General features: G+C 37.2%; 1 protein-coding gene across 2 annotated transcripts in view; it reads left to right on the top strand.

Annotated features, from left to right (window-relative positions):
- Nucleotides 1-15,441, top strand: part of LOC119837359 (coronin-7) — an 18,075-nt gene that overhangs the window by 1,143 nt on the left and 1,491 nt on the right. Inside the window, exons 2-22 of one of the 2 annotated variants that reach the window (XM_038362921.1) lie at nt 27-396; nt 1,775-1,961; nt 2,304-2,507; nt 3,136-3,357; nt 4,079-4,206; nt 4,418-4,558; nt 5,217-5,705; nt 7,038-7,143; nt 7,474-7,584; nt 7,746-7,866; nt 8,289-8,387; nt 9,436-9,533; nt 9,904-10,017; nt 10,839-11,087; nt 11,389-11,648; nt 11,908-12,029; nt 12,253-12,391; nt 12,909-13,040; nt 13,395-13,469; nt 14,118-14,253; nt 14,958-15,070. In XM_038362921.1, coding sequence (XP_038218849.1) covers nt 88-396; nt 1,775-1,961; nt 2,304-2,507; nt 3,136-3,357; nt 4,079-4,206; nt 4,418-4,558; nt 5,217-5,705; nt 7,038-7,143; nt 7,474-7,584; nt 7,746-7,866; nt 8,289-8,387; nt 9,436-9,533; nt 9,904-10,017; nt 10,839-11,087; nt 11,389-11,648; nt 11,908-12,029; nt 12,253-12,391; nt 12,909-13,040; nt 13,395-13,469; nt 14,118-14,253; nt 14,958-15,070 — 3,555 coding nt within the window. In that variant the 5' untranslated portion in view covers nt 27-87. Of the gene's footprint in view, nt 1-26; nt 397-1,774; nt 1,962-2,303; nt 2,508-3,135; nt 3,358-4,078; nt 4,207-4,417; nt 4,559-5,216; nt 5,706-7,037; nt 7,144-7,473; nt 7,585-7,745; nt 7,867-8,288; nt 8,388-9,435; nt 9,534-9,903; nt 10,018-10,838; nt 11,088-11,388; nt 11,649-11,907; nt 12,030-12,252; nt 12,392-12,908; nt 13,041-13,394; nt 13,470-14,117; nt 14,254-14,957; nt 15,071-15,441 lie in introns of those variants that run through there. The other variant, XM_038362922.1, reaches the window with a different exon arrangement.

Here is a 15,441-nt window from a genome sequence, read left to right as displayed (position 1 = left end):
CTGTTACCTTTGTCTTTATTTTTTAGGTACACCACCTAAGGCTGTAACATTCCAAATTAAAAGACTGAAACATTTTATTGGCATAAAATGGCTTGGCGTTTTAAAGCCTCTAAGTATAAAAATGCGGCACCAATCGTGCCGAAGCCCGAAGCATGCATTAGAGATATATGTGTGGGCTCGTATCAGACTTATGGGAACAATATATGTGCGTCGGCAGCGTTTATGGCGTTCAACTGGGAGCATGTAGGCTCCAGCATGGCTGTGCTACCTCTGGATGACTGTGGCAGGAAGAGCAAGACTATGCCACTGTTGCATGCTCATTCTGATACAATTACCGATATGGATTTTTCACCATTCCACGACGGCCTGCTGCTCACTGGCTCACAGGATTCTTTGGTGAGTTTTTAAGCCATAATTTTGGTGTGGATAGTGAAATTGTTCAATAAAGCAACCTGGACTTAAATATTGCGGTTGTGTTAGTGTAGTTGTATACCTTAATAAGTAGTATAACATTATTAGTAGTAGAACACACTTATAAATTACTGTATTATAGATAACTTTGATATTGTCTTGATTTTGCTTCTATCTTTTATCTTTCCTAATACAATTATTATTTAATCATTAAGCCAATTTAATGGCCTTTAAATGACACTACTGAACTAAGGCATAAGCCTTTGATATTAATATTTGTTCTATTTTTATTACTATGTTTATGATAAACAACACTTAGATTGAGCTGCAAAATCAGTACATAGTAATTGTATTTGGTATATGTTCAATTTTCGTTAACCTATATGTGGACTGAAGCATTGAAAGTGTTTTCACCTTTCTAATAGCTTTGAGTGCTGCTAAACTTTGTTGTTTGAGAATTTTCAATCTTGCTTTGATAATGAGTGATCAAATCATGATTCCTTTCAGAAACAATTTAGTATTATTCTTTTAATTATTTAATTCATATTCAACTATGAATTCTTATGAGTATTTTTATTTTTAAACAGATAAGCTAAGAAAAAATGTTTAGGATTGTGGCTACTGTGTAAATAATAGTCCTCATTCCAGAAAAAAAAAGAAAAGAATTTGATAAAATATTGTCTTTTAATATAAAATTGTGTTGTGTATTTTTACTAAAATAATGTTTTCATTAATAACTTTATTTAGTGACACTAAAAGGTCTAAGAATATTTGTAAACCTTTAAATATAGTAAAATCAATAAATATAGCTTGTCAACATATGATATTCACTAAGCATATATATGTAAATTCATACATAAACCATTCTAAAGGTAATTAAAATCAAAACTAATAAAAGATGTTGGTCCAACATTGTTTATCAAAACTTTTCCTGTAATCTCTCTTTCACGGGAAATATACTCAATTCTATTTTTGTTGAATAGATAAGATATAGACAGTACTTGCAATATCCATCGATACATATATATGACAATTTGTTTAAACATTGATTCAATAATCCAATATTTTAATAAGATTAAACATGTTAACGCAATGTCACATCCTGCTGTATTTATTGTTATGAAGATAGGCAATTAATTCCTGACTATTTATGGGTTTAATTCAAATGATTGACAAATAAAAATGCACCATGTAAAGAAATATTGTAAAGCTTTTTATTTTATCCAGTAGACTTGTTACATTTGTTGCAATTACATTTTCATTGAATTTGTGGTCTGTTAAAATTGTGTTTGTTGATACAAGTGTAAACTTATCATACGTTCTATTAAATCACTACATATTTATACGAAATTTAATCTTACAGGTAAAAGTATGGCATATTCCACCAGAGGGTCTCAAGGAGTCTCTCTCCACACCCGAATGTACTCTGTCCCAAAAGCAACGCAGAGTGGAGAATGTTGGCTTTCACCCTGTTGCTGATGGCTTGATTCATGTCGCGTCTGGACATGAACTTGCATTGTGGGACTTAACGAAGCAGAAGGAGGCTTTTGGTAGGTTATAATTTTTATTGTGTGTAGTATCAGGAAAATTTGGGATGACATAATATATATATATGAGCTCATGTTTTGTTTTACCTAAGTTAACATATAGCATTTTTATTTACCTATTATTAATGTAAACAATTCTTCTTTTTTAAGTTTTCCTTTAATAATAACCCATTTAACATTTCACTGTAAACAATAATTGTTGTTACTCTTTATCACGGGTTTGGATATTGCATTGTGCAAAATGCCTAAGAATAATTATTAATTTTATTTACTCAACTTTTGTGAATATTTATAAATTTGTTAATTAATCCCTTAATACTTTTAACGATATATTTTTTTTAATAGTAAACAAAGACCACACAGAAGTGATACAGTCGACATCATGGAAGAAGGACGGCAAGCTGGTGGCCACCTCCTGCAAGGATAAGAAGGTGCGAGTGCTGGACCCTCGTGTCGACTCGCCCGTGCTCAATGTGGCGAACAGCCATCAGAATATCAAGGATAGTCGGCTCGTGTGGCTCGGTGATACAGATAGGATACTTACTACAGGTGAGGTTTTAGTATTCTACATTCGCATAAATTTGTAATTTATTGGTTTATTTCCATGAATAATTTATAGACATCCCCATTTCTTGCAATATTTGTCTATGTATTTTTTAATTTAAATAGTAAATTTCCTAATTACTATAGCTCTGTCATGGATATAAATGCAAATCGGAAGTTATTGCGACCACATTTCCGCAATGTGACATTTAGCGCGAATAAAATAAAATTGCATGCATATAAATAGCGTTCCATTTTATGAATAAACAAGCTTTCCGCCCACGTTAAATTCTGAATTAACGTATAAACCTTCCCCATGCATCACTATCAATTAAAATAAACCCATCAAAATCCGTTGAGTTATTTTAAAGATCTAAGCATGCATACATAGTGATAGATGCGGGAAGCGACTTTACTTTATAATTTGTAGAGACAAGGTAGACAGATGCGGGGTATTGGCCGCATCGTTCCCGTTGTCGTGAGATTTCCGTAATAAGAACTATTCTATGTTCTTTCTCGGGTCTCAAAATTATCTCTGTTCCTTACATTACCGCGTTCAACAACTCTTCAGCTATATGTATTTGTATAATTATTACAATTCCAAGTGTGATTTAAATTGTATCTCCTATCGCAGGTTTCGATTCAGCGCGTCTCCGTCAAATAATGATCCGCGATATTCGCAACCTGTCTCAAACGCAGAAGACCCTCGAGCTCGACTGCTCCACGGGAGTGCTGATGCCACTGTTCGATCCGGACACCAATATGCTGTTCCTCGCTGGGAAGGGCGATACAACGATACTGTATATGGAATTGACTGATAAGGAGCCGTACTTGATTGAGGGGTTACGGCATTCGGGTTGGTTAATAACATAGTTTATGTTAATTTTTTTTTTATTGATTATAATATAATTGAAAATAGTTAAATCAGAAAAAAATTGATTTTTTTTATAAATTTTTATTATGTAATTTGTACTTAGTAATGGGAAGGAAGGAGGGCATTAAAACATACTTCATAATTTCTCATTTATTTATTTTTTTCGTTGGCGCATTGTACGATTGTCGTTCCGAATTTATTTTTTAACTTTGTTCTATTTTCGTCAGGCAAGTCTTTGAAGTGAAATGTTTCATCTATGTTTATGAAAAATTCACTCTCACATTGAACAAGAAAATAAAGCAGTTGAAATTTTTTTCGTGTATGTAAAAGCGGGATATTTGTTTTTGCATAAATTTCTCACGTCATGTTGAGTGTTATTTAATTATTGATATGTATTAGTAATGAATTACGGTTGGGTACTCCAGTCCTTGATCGATCTTGGAGAACTTTTTTTTATCGTAATCAGTAACATTTATTGCCCCAAACATCCTGCAAAAAAAAAATTGTTTGTGTAAAAAGCAAACAATCGAGCAGAATCGTCTGCTTATCAACTTGCATCCACAATACAAACAGTATGGAGATTGTTAAGCCGGCCTTTAAGGAAGATGTATGATGAGAGAAAAGAGGGAGAGAGAGTTTTCTTTCCTGTCTATTTTACAAAGTACAACTAATTATCTGATGAGTTTAAACACAAATTCACCAGGTGAGCAGACGAAAGGCGCCTGCCTGGTGCCCAAGCGGGCGCTGCGCGTGATGGAGGGCGAGGTGAACCGCGTGCTGCAGCTCGCCGGCTCCTCCGTCGTACCCATCATGTACCAAGTGCCGAGAAAGGTTTGTTTCTTGAAAAAAGCTGAAAAATAAAAAAAAGTTTTTTGCTCAAATTGGTTTTAATTTTACTTTCTATATATTCATTTATAGATCAATATACTGTACAATACCAATTGGCATATAAGTTGCTATAAGAGAGTGATTTATATTGTACAAAAGGCGGCTATATTGCTCATTAGTAATCTCTTTGGTAAAATGGGATGTTTATTTCCAGAGCTACCGCGACTACCACGCGGACCTGTACCCGGACACGAGCGGCGCAGTCACCTACCTCAGCGCACCGATGTGGCTCGACAAGCTGGACTATCCAGTACCCAATATATCCTTGCATCCGGACGCTAACAACTCTACCCAGGTATGTTGATAGATTGAATTTGTCGGTTGTTTTGGGTGATAATAGATATTGGAATTGGCTTGTTGGAACTCATGGAACAAACATCAACAATTTAAAAAGAAGTCGTAGTCAATTTATGAGTTTCCTATTAAACATCTACTAATTTTAGGGTTTCTAAAAAAAAATAAGAAAAATGTATGTATCAAATTGAGGTTATGTTATAGGCAATATAATAATATACGAAGGGTTATAAATTAAAATAACGTAGTTGTTTTAGATTATAATGTTACTATAAGGAATTTTAATTTACTAACCAATTAGTTATTCCCTTATTTACACGTATTTGCAATGAGTTACGGTTGCAAATTATATTGGTTCTTATTTACTTATTATGATACTAAACTAAAGTGCATTACGGGGTTATTTTGATTTTTTGTTTTGTGTGATTTTCAGTTGTGATATTATTTTGGTGTGCGCTTTTAGTATTCTCCTTTATTTCGTAGTGTCCCGTAGTTAGTGGTTTAATTTGGGCGATTTAGTTGAGTAAGTAATGTTTTTTGTTTATTTTTATTTTTTAAGCTTATAGATTATATGCTGTTTTATTTTTATTATTTAAGTGCTGTCTGCATGCTCATTGCGACAGATTAAAGCTATGAGTACATAAAATAAACCCTTACAGGTACATCGGGGGAATTTAGAAGAACTGGTCAAGAATATACTAGCAATGCCGGTTCCGAAGAAAGGTGACACTAAAGTTGTCACAACTACAACGGAAGTTAAGTCAGCACCTAAACCACAGACTATACAAACACCTGAGAAAGAAGAAGATAGAATTGATTTTATTAACGTTAAAGATATGATAAAAGGCATGGAGAAACAAAAAGTTGAACCCAAAGAGTACACAAAAGAAAACGGATTCCACAAGAAGATAACAGATAATGGGTGCGATGAGAAGAAAGACTATGAAATGGAAAAAGCTCAGAGTCTGGAAAAGACCGATTCGGATTCTAGTGAAACGCTTTCCAGGAGTAACAGTTTGATCAATGGCATTCAGGTACCGAAGCCATTGCCCAGATCGTCCATTTCGGAAGCTGGATCTGCGAGCGATGACCTCGAGGCGCCGAAACCTAAGCCCAGGACTACTGCGATGCCTGTATCGGGTTATAAGGTATTAGAGTGGAGTGTGCGTGTTGTTTTATTTTATACACATTATTAGAATGTGATTTTTTTTCTTTACACATTGTATGTTACATGTTCTTTTTTATTTTATCTGGAGGCATGTTTGAGGCTTGAGCTTTTTTCGCTTTTACCAACGTTCCTAAGAAGAAGCTTTGTATGTGGTAGTCGAGCACGCTTCGGCATGAATTGGGTCAGCTCGCACCGGGGAAGTACCACACACCCACAGAAGACCATCGTGAAATAGCATACTGCTGTGTTTCGTCCAGTGAGTGGGGGAGCCGGTGGCCTATAGCCCTGTCTTTACCCTTCCCAGTCCTTTCTTTTATTCTTTTCGCCAATCCTTTCTTTATCCCTTTCCAAAAGTCGGCAATCCATTTGTAGAGGCGTAAGGTCTGCAATGGACCTTATGCCCCTCTAAATGTTTATAGGCGGTGGTAGCGCTCAGGCTTCCCGCCAGCTCCATTTCCGACTGTGAAGATTCTAAATTCGACTTAATATTTAGATTATAGACTTTGGTTTTGTTGCGGGATAACGCCGTGGGTTTTCAAAAGATTGACGTGATTGTTTTTGTCATTGAGAGGCAAATGTTGTCATTTGGTCATTTTAGACGTATCTCCCCAGAAACATTGGGGACCTTTTGTTGTGGAAAATGTGTGTTTAATGTTCAAAAAATTATTGTTGCATTTAAAACTTTAGTACCTTTACAGTGGAATAAATCTCTCGAAATAAAATATAACATGTTATTTATAGAAAAATGAACGCTTCTGAAATTACTCCGCCACTCTACATTTGTCTGAATGCTACACATTTTTTTTTATTACAATGCTAAATATTTATCACCGATGTTTTGTTGCCTTACCATATATGCACGTGGTTTGTTTTGCATAAGATAAATTGTTTGTAATTAGACACGGCGTTTTATTTATTTTTTGCTCTTTACTTTTTAAACTTGTATAAGCTTGTAGGCATTTAAAGTTACTTGTTATTCTTGTATAAAAGTTTTCTGTATACTACATACTGCATTACATATGTTTAAAATTAAACCAGAATTTCGTTACAACGAAGTCGTTTATCCAGGTAGTACTAGTTTTGACTGAATGCTTCTGTTACACGTAATCTAAATAAAGATGGTATATCGAAATAATAGTGTAAAAGACGTTTTGTTTGGAAAATACACTATACTCTAGTTTTTAAAGCGTTTCTCCTATTTAAAACTGGTTCTAACGAAGGACTTACAGTTAGTTAAACGGGTTTTAACTTTTACATTTATACGATTTAAATACTAATTTTTACATAATATTATATACTGGAAATATTTCAGCCACGTCTCGGCCCGAAGCCATTCTCCGCGTCCGCCGGCAGCGAAGAGTTTTCCTTCGACAAAGTGTTCTCGGTCCCCGCCGTGCCGGGGGTCAAGAGCGATAATGGTGAATATAGCTTATTGTTTACTTCACTCCGCTTGGGTTTCTGGTCGCCTGGTAACAAAAAAATTGCATATGTATATGTACTAGACTCCGAAATTTTTAACCTATTATTTTGAACTAGCAATTCGCTCCAGTTGCGCCCGTGGTACGTAAAGGTAGGTTAAGTATTAGTGAGAAGTACAGATAATACAGTTTTTGTCATGGTGTAAAAATTATTGAAATCTGTCCAGTAGTTTTATGTGAAAGCATTACAAACATGCACACTAACAAAGTGTTTCCTTTTTATTATATTAGTGATGAAATATTTCTAAATAATAATTCATTAAATTGCAGCGACTTCACCTGTATCTGGTTCGATGCCAGTGACGTCAGCGCCGACGCCTAAAGACGAGGACAAGGAGAAATCTCTGTCTCCCACCAGCGATGTGGAAGTGGCTCCTAAAGGTAATTTACACTCACTTTGTCCTGGAATATAAAGACCTCCTCTTTTTTTGAAGTAAGATGAAAATAGCAATAAGCAATAATAATCGTCGCTTATCTATAGACTATTAGATATTATTTTATTTATAATTCAATGATTATCTGAATTCACACAATAATTCCAGAAGAGTACACGAACGGCAAGTCAGACACGAGCGTGGAGGAGGAGGTCAACAGTTCGGACTCCGGCTACATCCCCAAAACACCGAGCACCGCTGATAGGAGGAAAATGTTCGAGACCACTGAGTGAGTACTTATGCCTATGGAATTATTTATTGTACTATTTATTCGATAAAATATAGATTTTTATAATCTTATAATTTATATACAGCCCTATGCGTGTTTCATTATACATAGAAGTTTTATATTCTGAGGGGGGAGGGGGATTATTTGTTTACCCCCCCCGATTTCCCCCCTTTCGATTGGTATCTTCCCCGTTGCAAGCTAACCCAAGCGTGTAAGCGTGAAACGATCTCGAGTCCCGCCAAGTGTTTACTTTTATTTTTGTTTTTGTTATGGTGTTGCATTTGATTGAAAATATATCTTTTTTAATAATTTGTTTAACTACTTCGTCTTAAGTTTTATCGCGCACTAGATCGAATGATAAAATACGTAGTGTAAATGTGGTATATTAACTATTATATAAACCATTGTATCGCACGCTGCAGCGGCGTGAAGTCGATAGCGGACCGGCGGCGCGCGTACGAGGTGCGCTCGGTGAGCGCCGCGCCCGACGCGGAGGCGCCGCTCTCGCCCGCGCCGCTGAGGTAAGTCATGTCATGTACTCCCTCTGTATGTATGTGTGTGTGTGTGTGTGTGTGTTGTGTGTCTGTATGTGTGTTGTAAGTATTATGGGTTATTTTTTTGAAGTGAAAACTTCTTTAGGCGAATTGAGCGTTTTGGTAGAGGGTAAAATCCTCGGTTCGCGTCACCGACATGCTAATGATAATAGTATATACACGCGCAGTAGCAACTTGAATTCATTGAAATTCGTGTAAATATAAATACTATGTATAATTAAGATAATTATATATTAATTATTTTTTCAACCACTTTGTATTTATATTTTGTTCATGATTTGTTTAACCCATCATATGTAACTAATAAATAAAACATAAAAAAATTCATACAATTTTTGCATATAGTTTTAATTACTCTCAACTTAATAGTTCCGTTTTCACTTCTATCGGCAGTCCACGACTGCTACTGTTTTTTTTTATAATAAACTCCTTTAAAAAGATACCGTTAAAAATATCGGTTTCTTTGGTCAGTTTGAGATTAGAATGATCAGGTAAAGTGTTGTGGTGTGTGTGTAGGATGAGTGAATGAGGAATCCACGATTGATAGAATGCTTTAGGTTGTATTAGAGTTATTTCATTTAGTAGTACTATTGTACACTGTACAGTGTATAGGCAATCGTAAGATGTAGCAGGATAAGATTGCTGACTGAACTAAAATATTCGTTTCGCAATTAATCACTAGAGATTCTGTAAAATGCGTTCAGAAACGATTCATGTAATATATTGTATAAATTTTCAGAAGTAATTTGAGCTTCGCGGTTACGAAATCGCCTTACTAAATTCAACTATACTAAGACTTGTCATTCACTGTTGATGTAAATATTTTAATTACTGATATGTTTAGAACATATTATAATTTTTATTGTCTGATTGTTGTATACCCAATCACCCTATAATATAAAATTACATTACGTTTACTTTTACGTTCATTTTTAATTAAGCAATTATTTGAGTGTAAAACAATATTTTGTTTTTCACTCAAGTGGTTTTACACTCAAATGTTCATGATTTTTAGACGAAGGGACTCCCTAAAATCGCGCAAAAGCCCCGACAGAGAAGAGAAACGCTCGTCCGTGCCCAATGTCACTACGAAACGGACGTCTACTGTTTTCGGTGAGTAGTTTATAAAGATAATATTTAAGTTACATTATTCATTTCTTAAAAAAATTATTTACTTTTGCATATTAAATATAATTTCACTATGTTAATTATTGGAGTTAAAAATGATAAAAAATATTAAGGAAGGTAGAAGAGGGTTATCACTACATAGTATAAAACAAAGTCGCTGTCTCTGTCCCTATGTTCCTGTGTATGCTTAAAGCTTTAAAACTACGCAATGGATTTTGATGGGTATTTTTAAATAGATAGAGTGATTCAAGAGGAAGGTTTATATGTTTGATAACATCTATTAAACTACTCCCAATTAAAGCGTGCGAAGCCACGAGCAAAAGCTAGTTATGAATAAATGATGTTCTGCTCGCAGGAAAAGTATCAAAGTTTCGTCACTTAAAGGGAACTCCGGGCCACAAGTCGACACATATTGAGAATATCAAGAACATCAGCCGACAGATCTCGGGAGAGTGCCATGGCTTCTGTGGTAAGCGGTAGAATAAGCTCTTCTAATCTGTATTTTAAGAGAAATCCAAATAAGTCCACTTTAAGTTTTGCCCTTTCTGTGCTAAATGTGTTATAGGATGGGATTTATAATAGAGGTTTAAAACAGTCAGGGTACTAGGTTATCTCGCGTATATACAAATGGAATTTAGTATTATCACGTGAAAATGATAAAGTTTGTTTCTGTGAAAGCTTGCAATCAATGGATATGAATGTAGATCTTTATAAATTGCAACATGTTGCATTGAATAGCATCTATTGCGCAGTGCCATGCTTAATCTAACACCCGAATATATACATTAATCCCTTGTTATACGTCACAGTGAACGGTGCCGCGCTTATAATGTTGTATTAATTATTGCCATTAGAATATTATAGACTGTACCACTGTATCATCTGGTGATAGAAATCTCTTAGTTGATAATGAGAATATAATTATATATGCGCATACAGCCCGACCGCCTTAGACGAGCTGCTAATGCACATTGACTTAATAAATAAGCGGCTAGCCTGTACATAGACTCTGACTCTTCTCTTGGTAATAAGGCGCGACCAGTGGCGTAGCTATCATAGGGCCAGGTGGTGCAGTGCACCAGGGCCCCGGAACTCAGGGGGCCCTCTAACCGCAGCTTTGAAAGAGGGGAGGAAGGCGGAAAGAGGGGAGGAGGGCCCGATTCTTTCCTTATGCACCAGGGCCCATGTCCCCCTAGCTGCGCCACTGAGGGCGACCCCGCCGTTCACATAGCATTGCCAACCATCAGTGATATGAATATAGAGCTTAACGCAAGGCAATACGGTCGACAGCGAACGGCGTGCGGTGCGCGGTGCCGGTGAGCGCGGGCGGCGGCGGCGGGCGCGTGGCGGTGGTGGAGCTGCCCACGGGCGCCACGCCGGCGGCGCGCGCCGCGCCCGCGCACCCCGCGGCGCTGCACCCGCACGCGCTGCTGCACCCGGCGCCGCTGCAGGACTTCGCCTTCGACCCCTTCCGCCCGGAGCGCCTCTTGGTCGCCTGCGACGACGGCGCCGTGCGCGAGTGGATCATACCGGAGGGCGGTGCGTGCTGTCACTTATTATTATGAATAAGAAAAAAACATAAATCAAATTTTCGATTTGTTTCACTTGAGATAAAAATTATAAATATAAATAAGAAACAAAGATATAACTAAAAACTGGTGTTGTACACAATTAAAACCAGCATATCAAATGATATTAAAGCGATAAAACTTTTTTTATCAATTATAACAAACTTAAATATACCAATAATGAGCACATACAATTGTTAATATCGAAACATACTAGAAACCCTAAAAATAATTTAGCCAATATACCATAATATTGAACTCTCTCCCCACAGGTCTCACGGAATCGACCAACGAGCCGAACCGCACGTTCTCAGCGCACCCGGACAAGATCTACATCATACGATTCCATCCGACCGCCTCAGACCTCCTCACCACGGCGGCGCACGACCTCACGGTGAAGCTGTGGGACCTCGCCAAGGAGGTGCCCACCGCTGAGATCACGCTCACGGGCCACACGGACCAGATATTCGCGCTCGACTGGTCCCTGTACGGGGAGTATCTGGCTACCGTGTGTAAGGATGGATTGATTAGGGTGAGTATTTTTTGATTACACTATAGTGTTGTTTACGTAAATAAATTCGCGGGATGTAACGGGATGAAATAAAAAACATTCGCAAATATGGCAATACATCTATAATTGTATTGGTCCCTAATAACAAAATAGATTTTTCTAAATATATTTCTTTTTGCTAAAATAAAAAGCTGACAAGATATACGCCTCTTAATTCATAAAAAATATCATAGTATCTCTTCGAAAATAATACGTATTGAAACAAATATATTCCCGGCAGGTGTACAACCCGCGCGTGTCCACGGCGCCGATCCGCAGCGGCGGCGGCGCGCTGGGCAGCCGCGGCGCGCGCGTCGTGTGGGCGCTCGCCGACACGCACCTCGTGGTCACCGGGTTCGACAGGTATACGCATTACCTACATATGCACGTACACGCACACACATATACGGAACTCACACATATACGGAACACGCGCACGTGCTCTCGCAAAATTTTGCCATTAAAATATAAAGTCAGCCCGATAAAAGATTATTTATATAAATTTTACTTGAATTATTTATTATTGTAAGTTTGTAACTTATTTCACAAATGATCAGTTATAATATCGGTGTATATGTGTGCGCAGGGTATCGGAGCGGCAGATACTGCTGTACCGCGCGGACTCGCTCGCGGCGCCGGTGTGCACGGTCTCGCTGGACGTGTCGCCCGCCATCCTGCTCACGCACATCGACCACGACTCGGGCACACTCTTCTTGACCGGACGGGTGAGTTGCAATCTCTCAAAATATCTATAGCATGTCATAGATATTAATGTGTCCAAAGTACATTAGGCATTAGGATTAATGTTACCAAAAATTTGTATTGTTTTTATACATTGTTTTTTTTTATTTTGTACTGCCAGGTGAGTTATCCTGAAAAACATGCATAGCATGTATGGCGTCATTTTTTGTGTTAAAGATTGAAAAAAAAAATGTAAACTGCCTTTACGCTATATTTGTCTATTCTAAATAAATAAATATCAAATTTATGTATCGATGATAAATAGTTTTGATAATAGTTTTAATAAAAAAGCTTTCGAATAATAGAAAATGTCAAAGAATAGAAGACAGTTATCATGAGGCATGAGATGACAGTTGCATTCGAACCCACATTCACGTTGAAGTTATTAATGTCAGACTTTAAAGACCAATTCGTTACCATTCCGGTTTCTGACATGGTATCCCGTGTATAGTGCTTTCAAAGTCGTTTCACGTTAACAAAGTCATATTGTGGTGGTCATAGGGCGACTCGACGATCTACTGCTACGAGGTGACCTCGGAGGCGCCGTACCTGTGCGCGCTGTCGCACCACCGCGCGCCCACGCTGCACCAGGGCATCGCCTTCCTGCAGAAGAACATGCTCGCTGTTGAGAAGGTGGGTGGCTGGTTAACAAGCTCTTTTACTGCTTTTTTTTTATTGGACTCCCTCTTCTGAAATGGAAAAAAGAACTCTATGGAGCTCTATGACAGCCTTCTGTACTTGTGCGCGCTAAGTAGTAAGTACTTAGAAACAAGGAAAATTGAACTTTAAAGTATGAATCATGAAATAATTGTATCGTTCACGATCCTTAATAAGTGAACAAAGTTTAGATCTGTCTGTTAATAGTAGGTCAAAATGGAGTCTTAAAGTAGTCAGTTAACTTACAAACATACAGTAGACGCGTGTTAAAAGTCGATGAAAGTGTATAAGTTAGGTATGTTAATAATGCAGTGGGTTACTTTTTTGCAGGTGGAGTTCGCGAGAGCTCTTAGACTGACAAATGGGAATGTGGAGCCTCTGTCATTCACAGTGCCTAGGATTAAGGTGAGTTAAATTTTATTTAGTATTTTCATCATGTTCATAGGCAAATTTAGAAAAAGAAAGCGTTTTGATTTGATTCTATATTCTGTTTTCAATTATATTTATTGCGAATATTTCTGTAAATACAATTAATCTCCGCAGCATAAGCCAATTTAGAACGATAATCCTTTATTATTCCATTATTTTGTATAGATAATTTTTTTTTTTTTTTACCGAGATTCTCAAAAAAAGGAGGTTCGACTATATTTTATTGTACCTTTTGTTATTCTATACCTCCATGGCTGTTCGACCGATCAGTGTTATTCCTCATGTGTTTAATATGAAATTGTTGTCATTTAATACTAATTTAGAATTTAAATAGATACCTTCTCGACAGGGACGTGTTGGTGACCATTTTTGTAGGAAATTATTATTATCAAATACAGGATTACACAAATACATTATAATACATTGCAATAAGTATTCAATATATCTTCGCTTTATTCACATGACCACTGCTTGAAACAGTGAAGGAAACATCGTTTCGAACCCGCACTTGACCAGCATGGTGGATTATGAAATGAATCCTAACGGAAGGCCGATGATAATAACATTGCTATATAGTATGCGCACCGCACTGATAGAACAATAACACTGACCGTCGTCCACCAGAGCGAGCTGTTCCAAGACGACCTGTTCCCGCCGACGCTGGTGACGTGGGCGGGCTGGCAGCGCGCGGCGGCGTGGCTGCGCGCCGAGCCGCTGGCGCCGCGCCTGCTCAGCCTGCAGCCGCCCGGCATGGAGCCGCGTGAGTGCACCGCTTTCACATTTTTATTGATAGCTACCGGTCCGTCCCGCCTTCGCCCCTGGTAATAGCCTACAGCCTTCCTCAATAAATGGGCTATCTAACACTGAAAGAATTCTTCAAATCGGACCAGTAGTTTAATTTTTAATTTTTAGTTTTATAGCATTGAAATGCTTTATAAATGAGAAATTTTGAAAGAATAGAAAAAATTTGATCACAGGCAGGATCATACTAATCTCTTTATTTTATTAGTGCGTTCAAACAAACAAACTCTTCAGCTTTATAATATTAGTACAGATTTTTTTCAAAATGTATAATTAACAGTAAATAATGATTTTCAAAAAAAAAAGGAAATATCATAATATATTAACATTTTGATAATAGAAATGGGCATGTGATAAACAAGCTGTTGTATATAACATATTGATACAATGTCATTGTAAATAATTTAATTATTAGATTTTTTAGGGACTGTATAACTTTTTTAACTGTACAAAAGTGACAAGTATAGAACGTTTTTAATTTGTATGATAAAGTTCAAAATTCAGTAACGAAGGACCAATATTTTAATGTGAAATCCTTAAAATTTTACGAAAAAAAATAATAATAAATAAAACGCGATTATTGTAATAGTTGAAGACGTGTCATAAAAAGATGGAATCAATTGTGTCATTGAATATATTAATTAATTATTCATGTCATTCCAGTGTCGGCGCACACGGCGCCGGCGAACGCGCCGAAAGATAAACCGGCGCAGAAGCCGAAACCGGACCTCATCAAATCGCACGTGCCGATGGACGCTAAGGATAAACAGGATAGCGTGAGTTTATTTTATGACCAGCTTATTCCCGCGGCTTTGCCCACGCGGATTTAATAGATTTTCATGGTACAAACTTTAATCCCCTATTTAATACCCTTGGCGGAAGAATTAGCAAAATCCTTTCTTAGGGGATGTCTACGTCATAACATCCATCTGCATGGCAAATTTAAACCCGATCCGTCCGGTGGTTTGGGCTGTGCGTTGATAGATGACTATGTCAATCAGTCGATCAGTCTGCAGTTGACAGTGACCATAATATTTAGATACCACTATGATGACTCAGTAGTTATACTGTACGTACTCAAATTTCGACGGACCGAAGGACGTTTTTTAAAAAGACAAGATTTTATTTAAACGTCTTTAATAAGTGC

This window comes from Zerene cesonia, chromosome 27, assembly GCF_012273895.1.
Source record: "Zerene cesonia ecotype Mississippi chromosome 27, Zerene_cesonia_1.1, whole genome shotgun sequence".
Classification (NCBI taxonomy): Eukaryota; Metazoa; Arthropoda; class Insecta; order Lepidoptera; family Pieridae; genus Zerene; species Zerene cesonia.
Note: the sequence above shows the minus strand (reverse complement) of the source record. Positions and strands in the feature narration are given on the sequence as shown.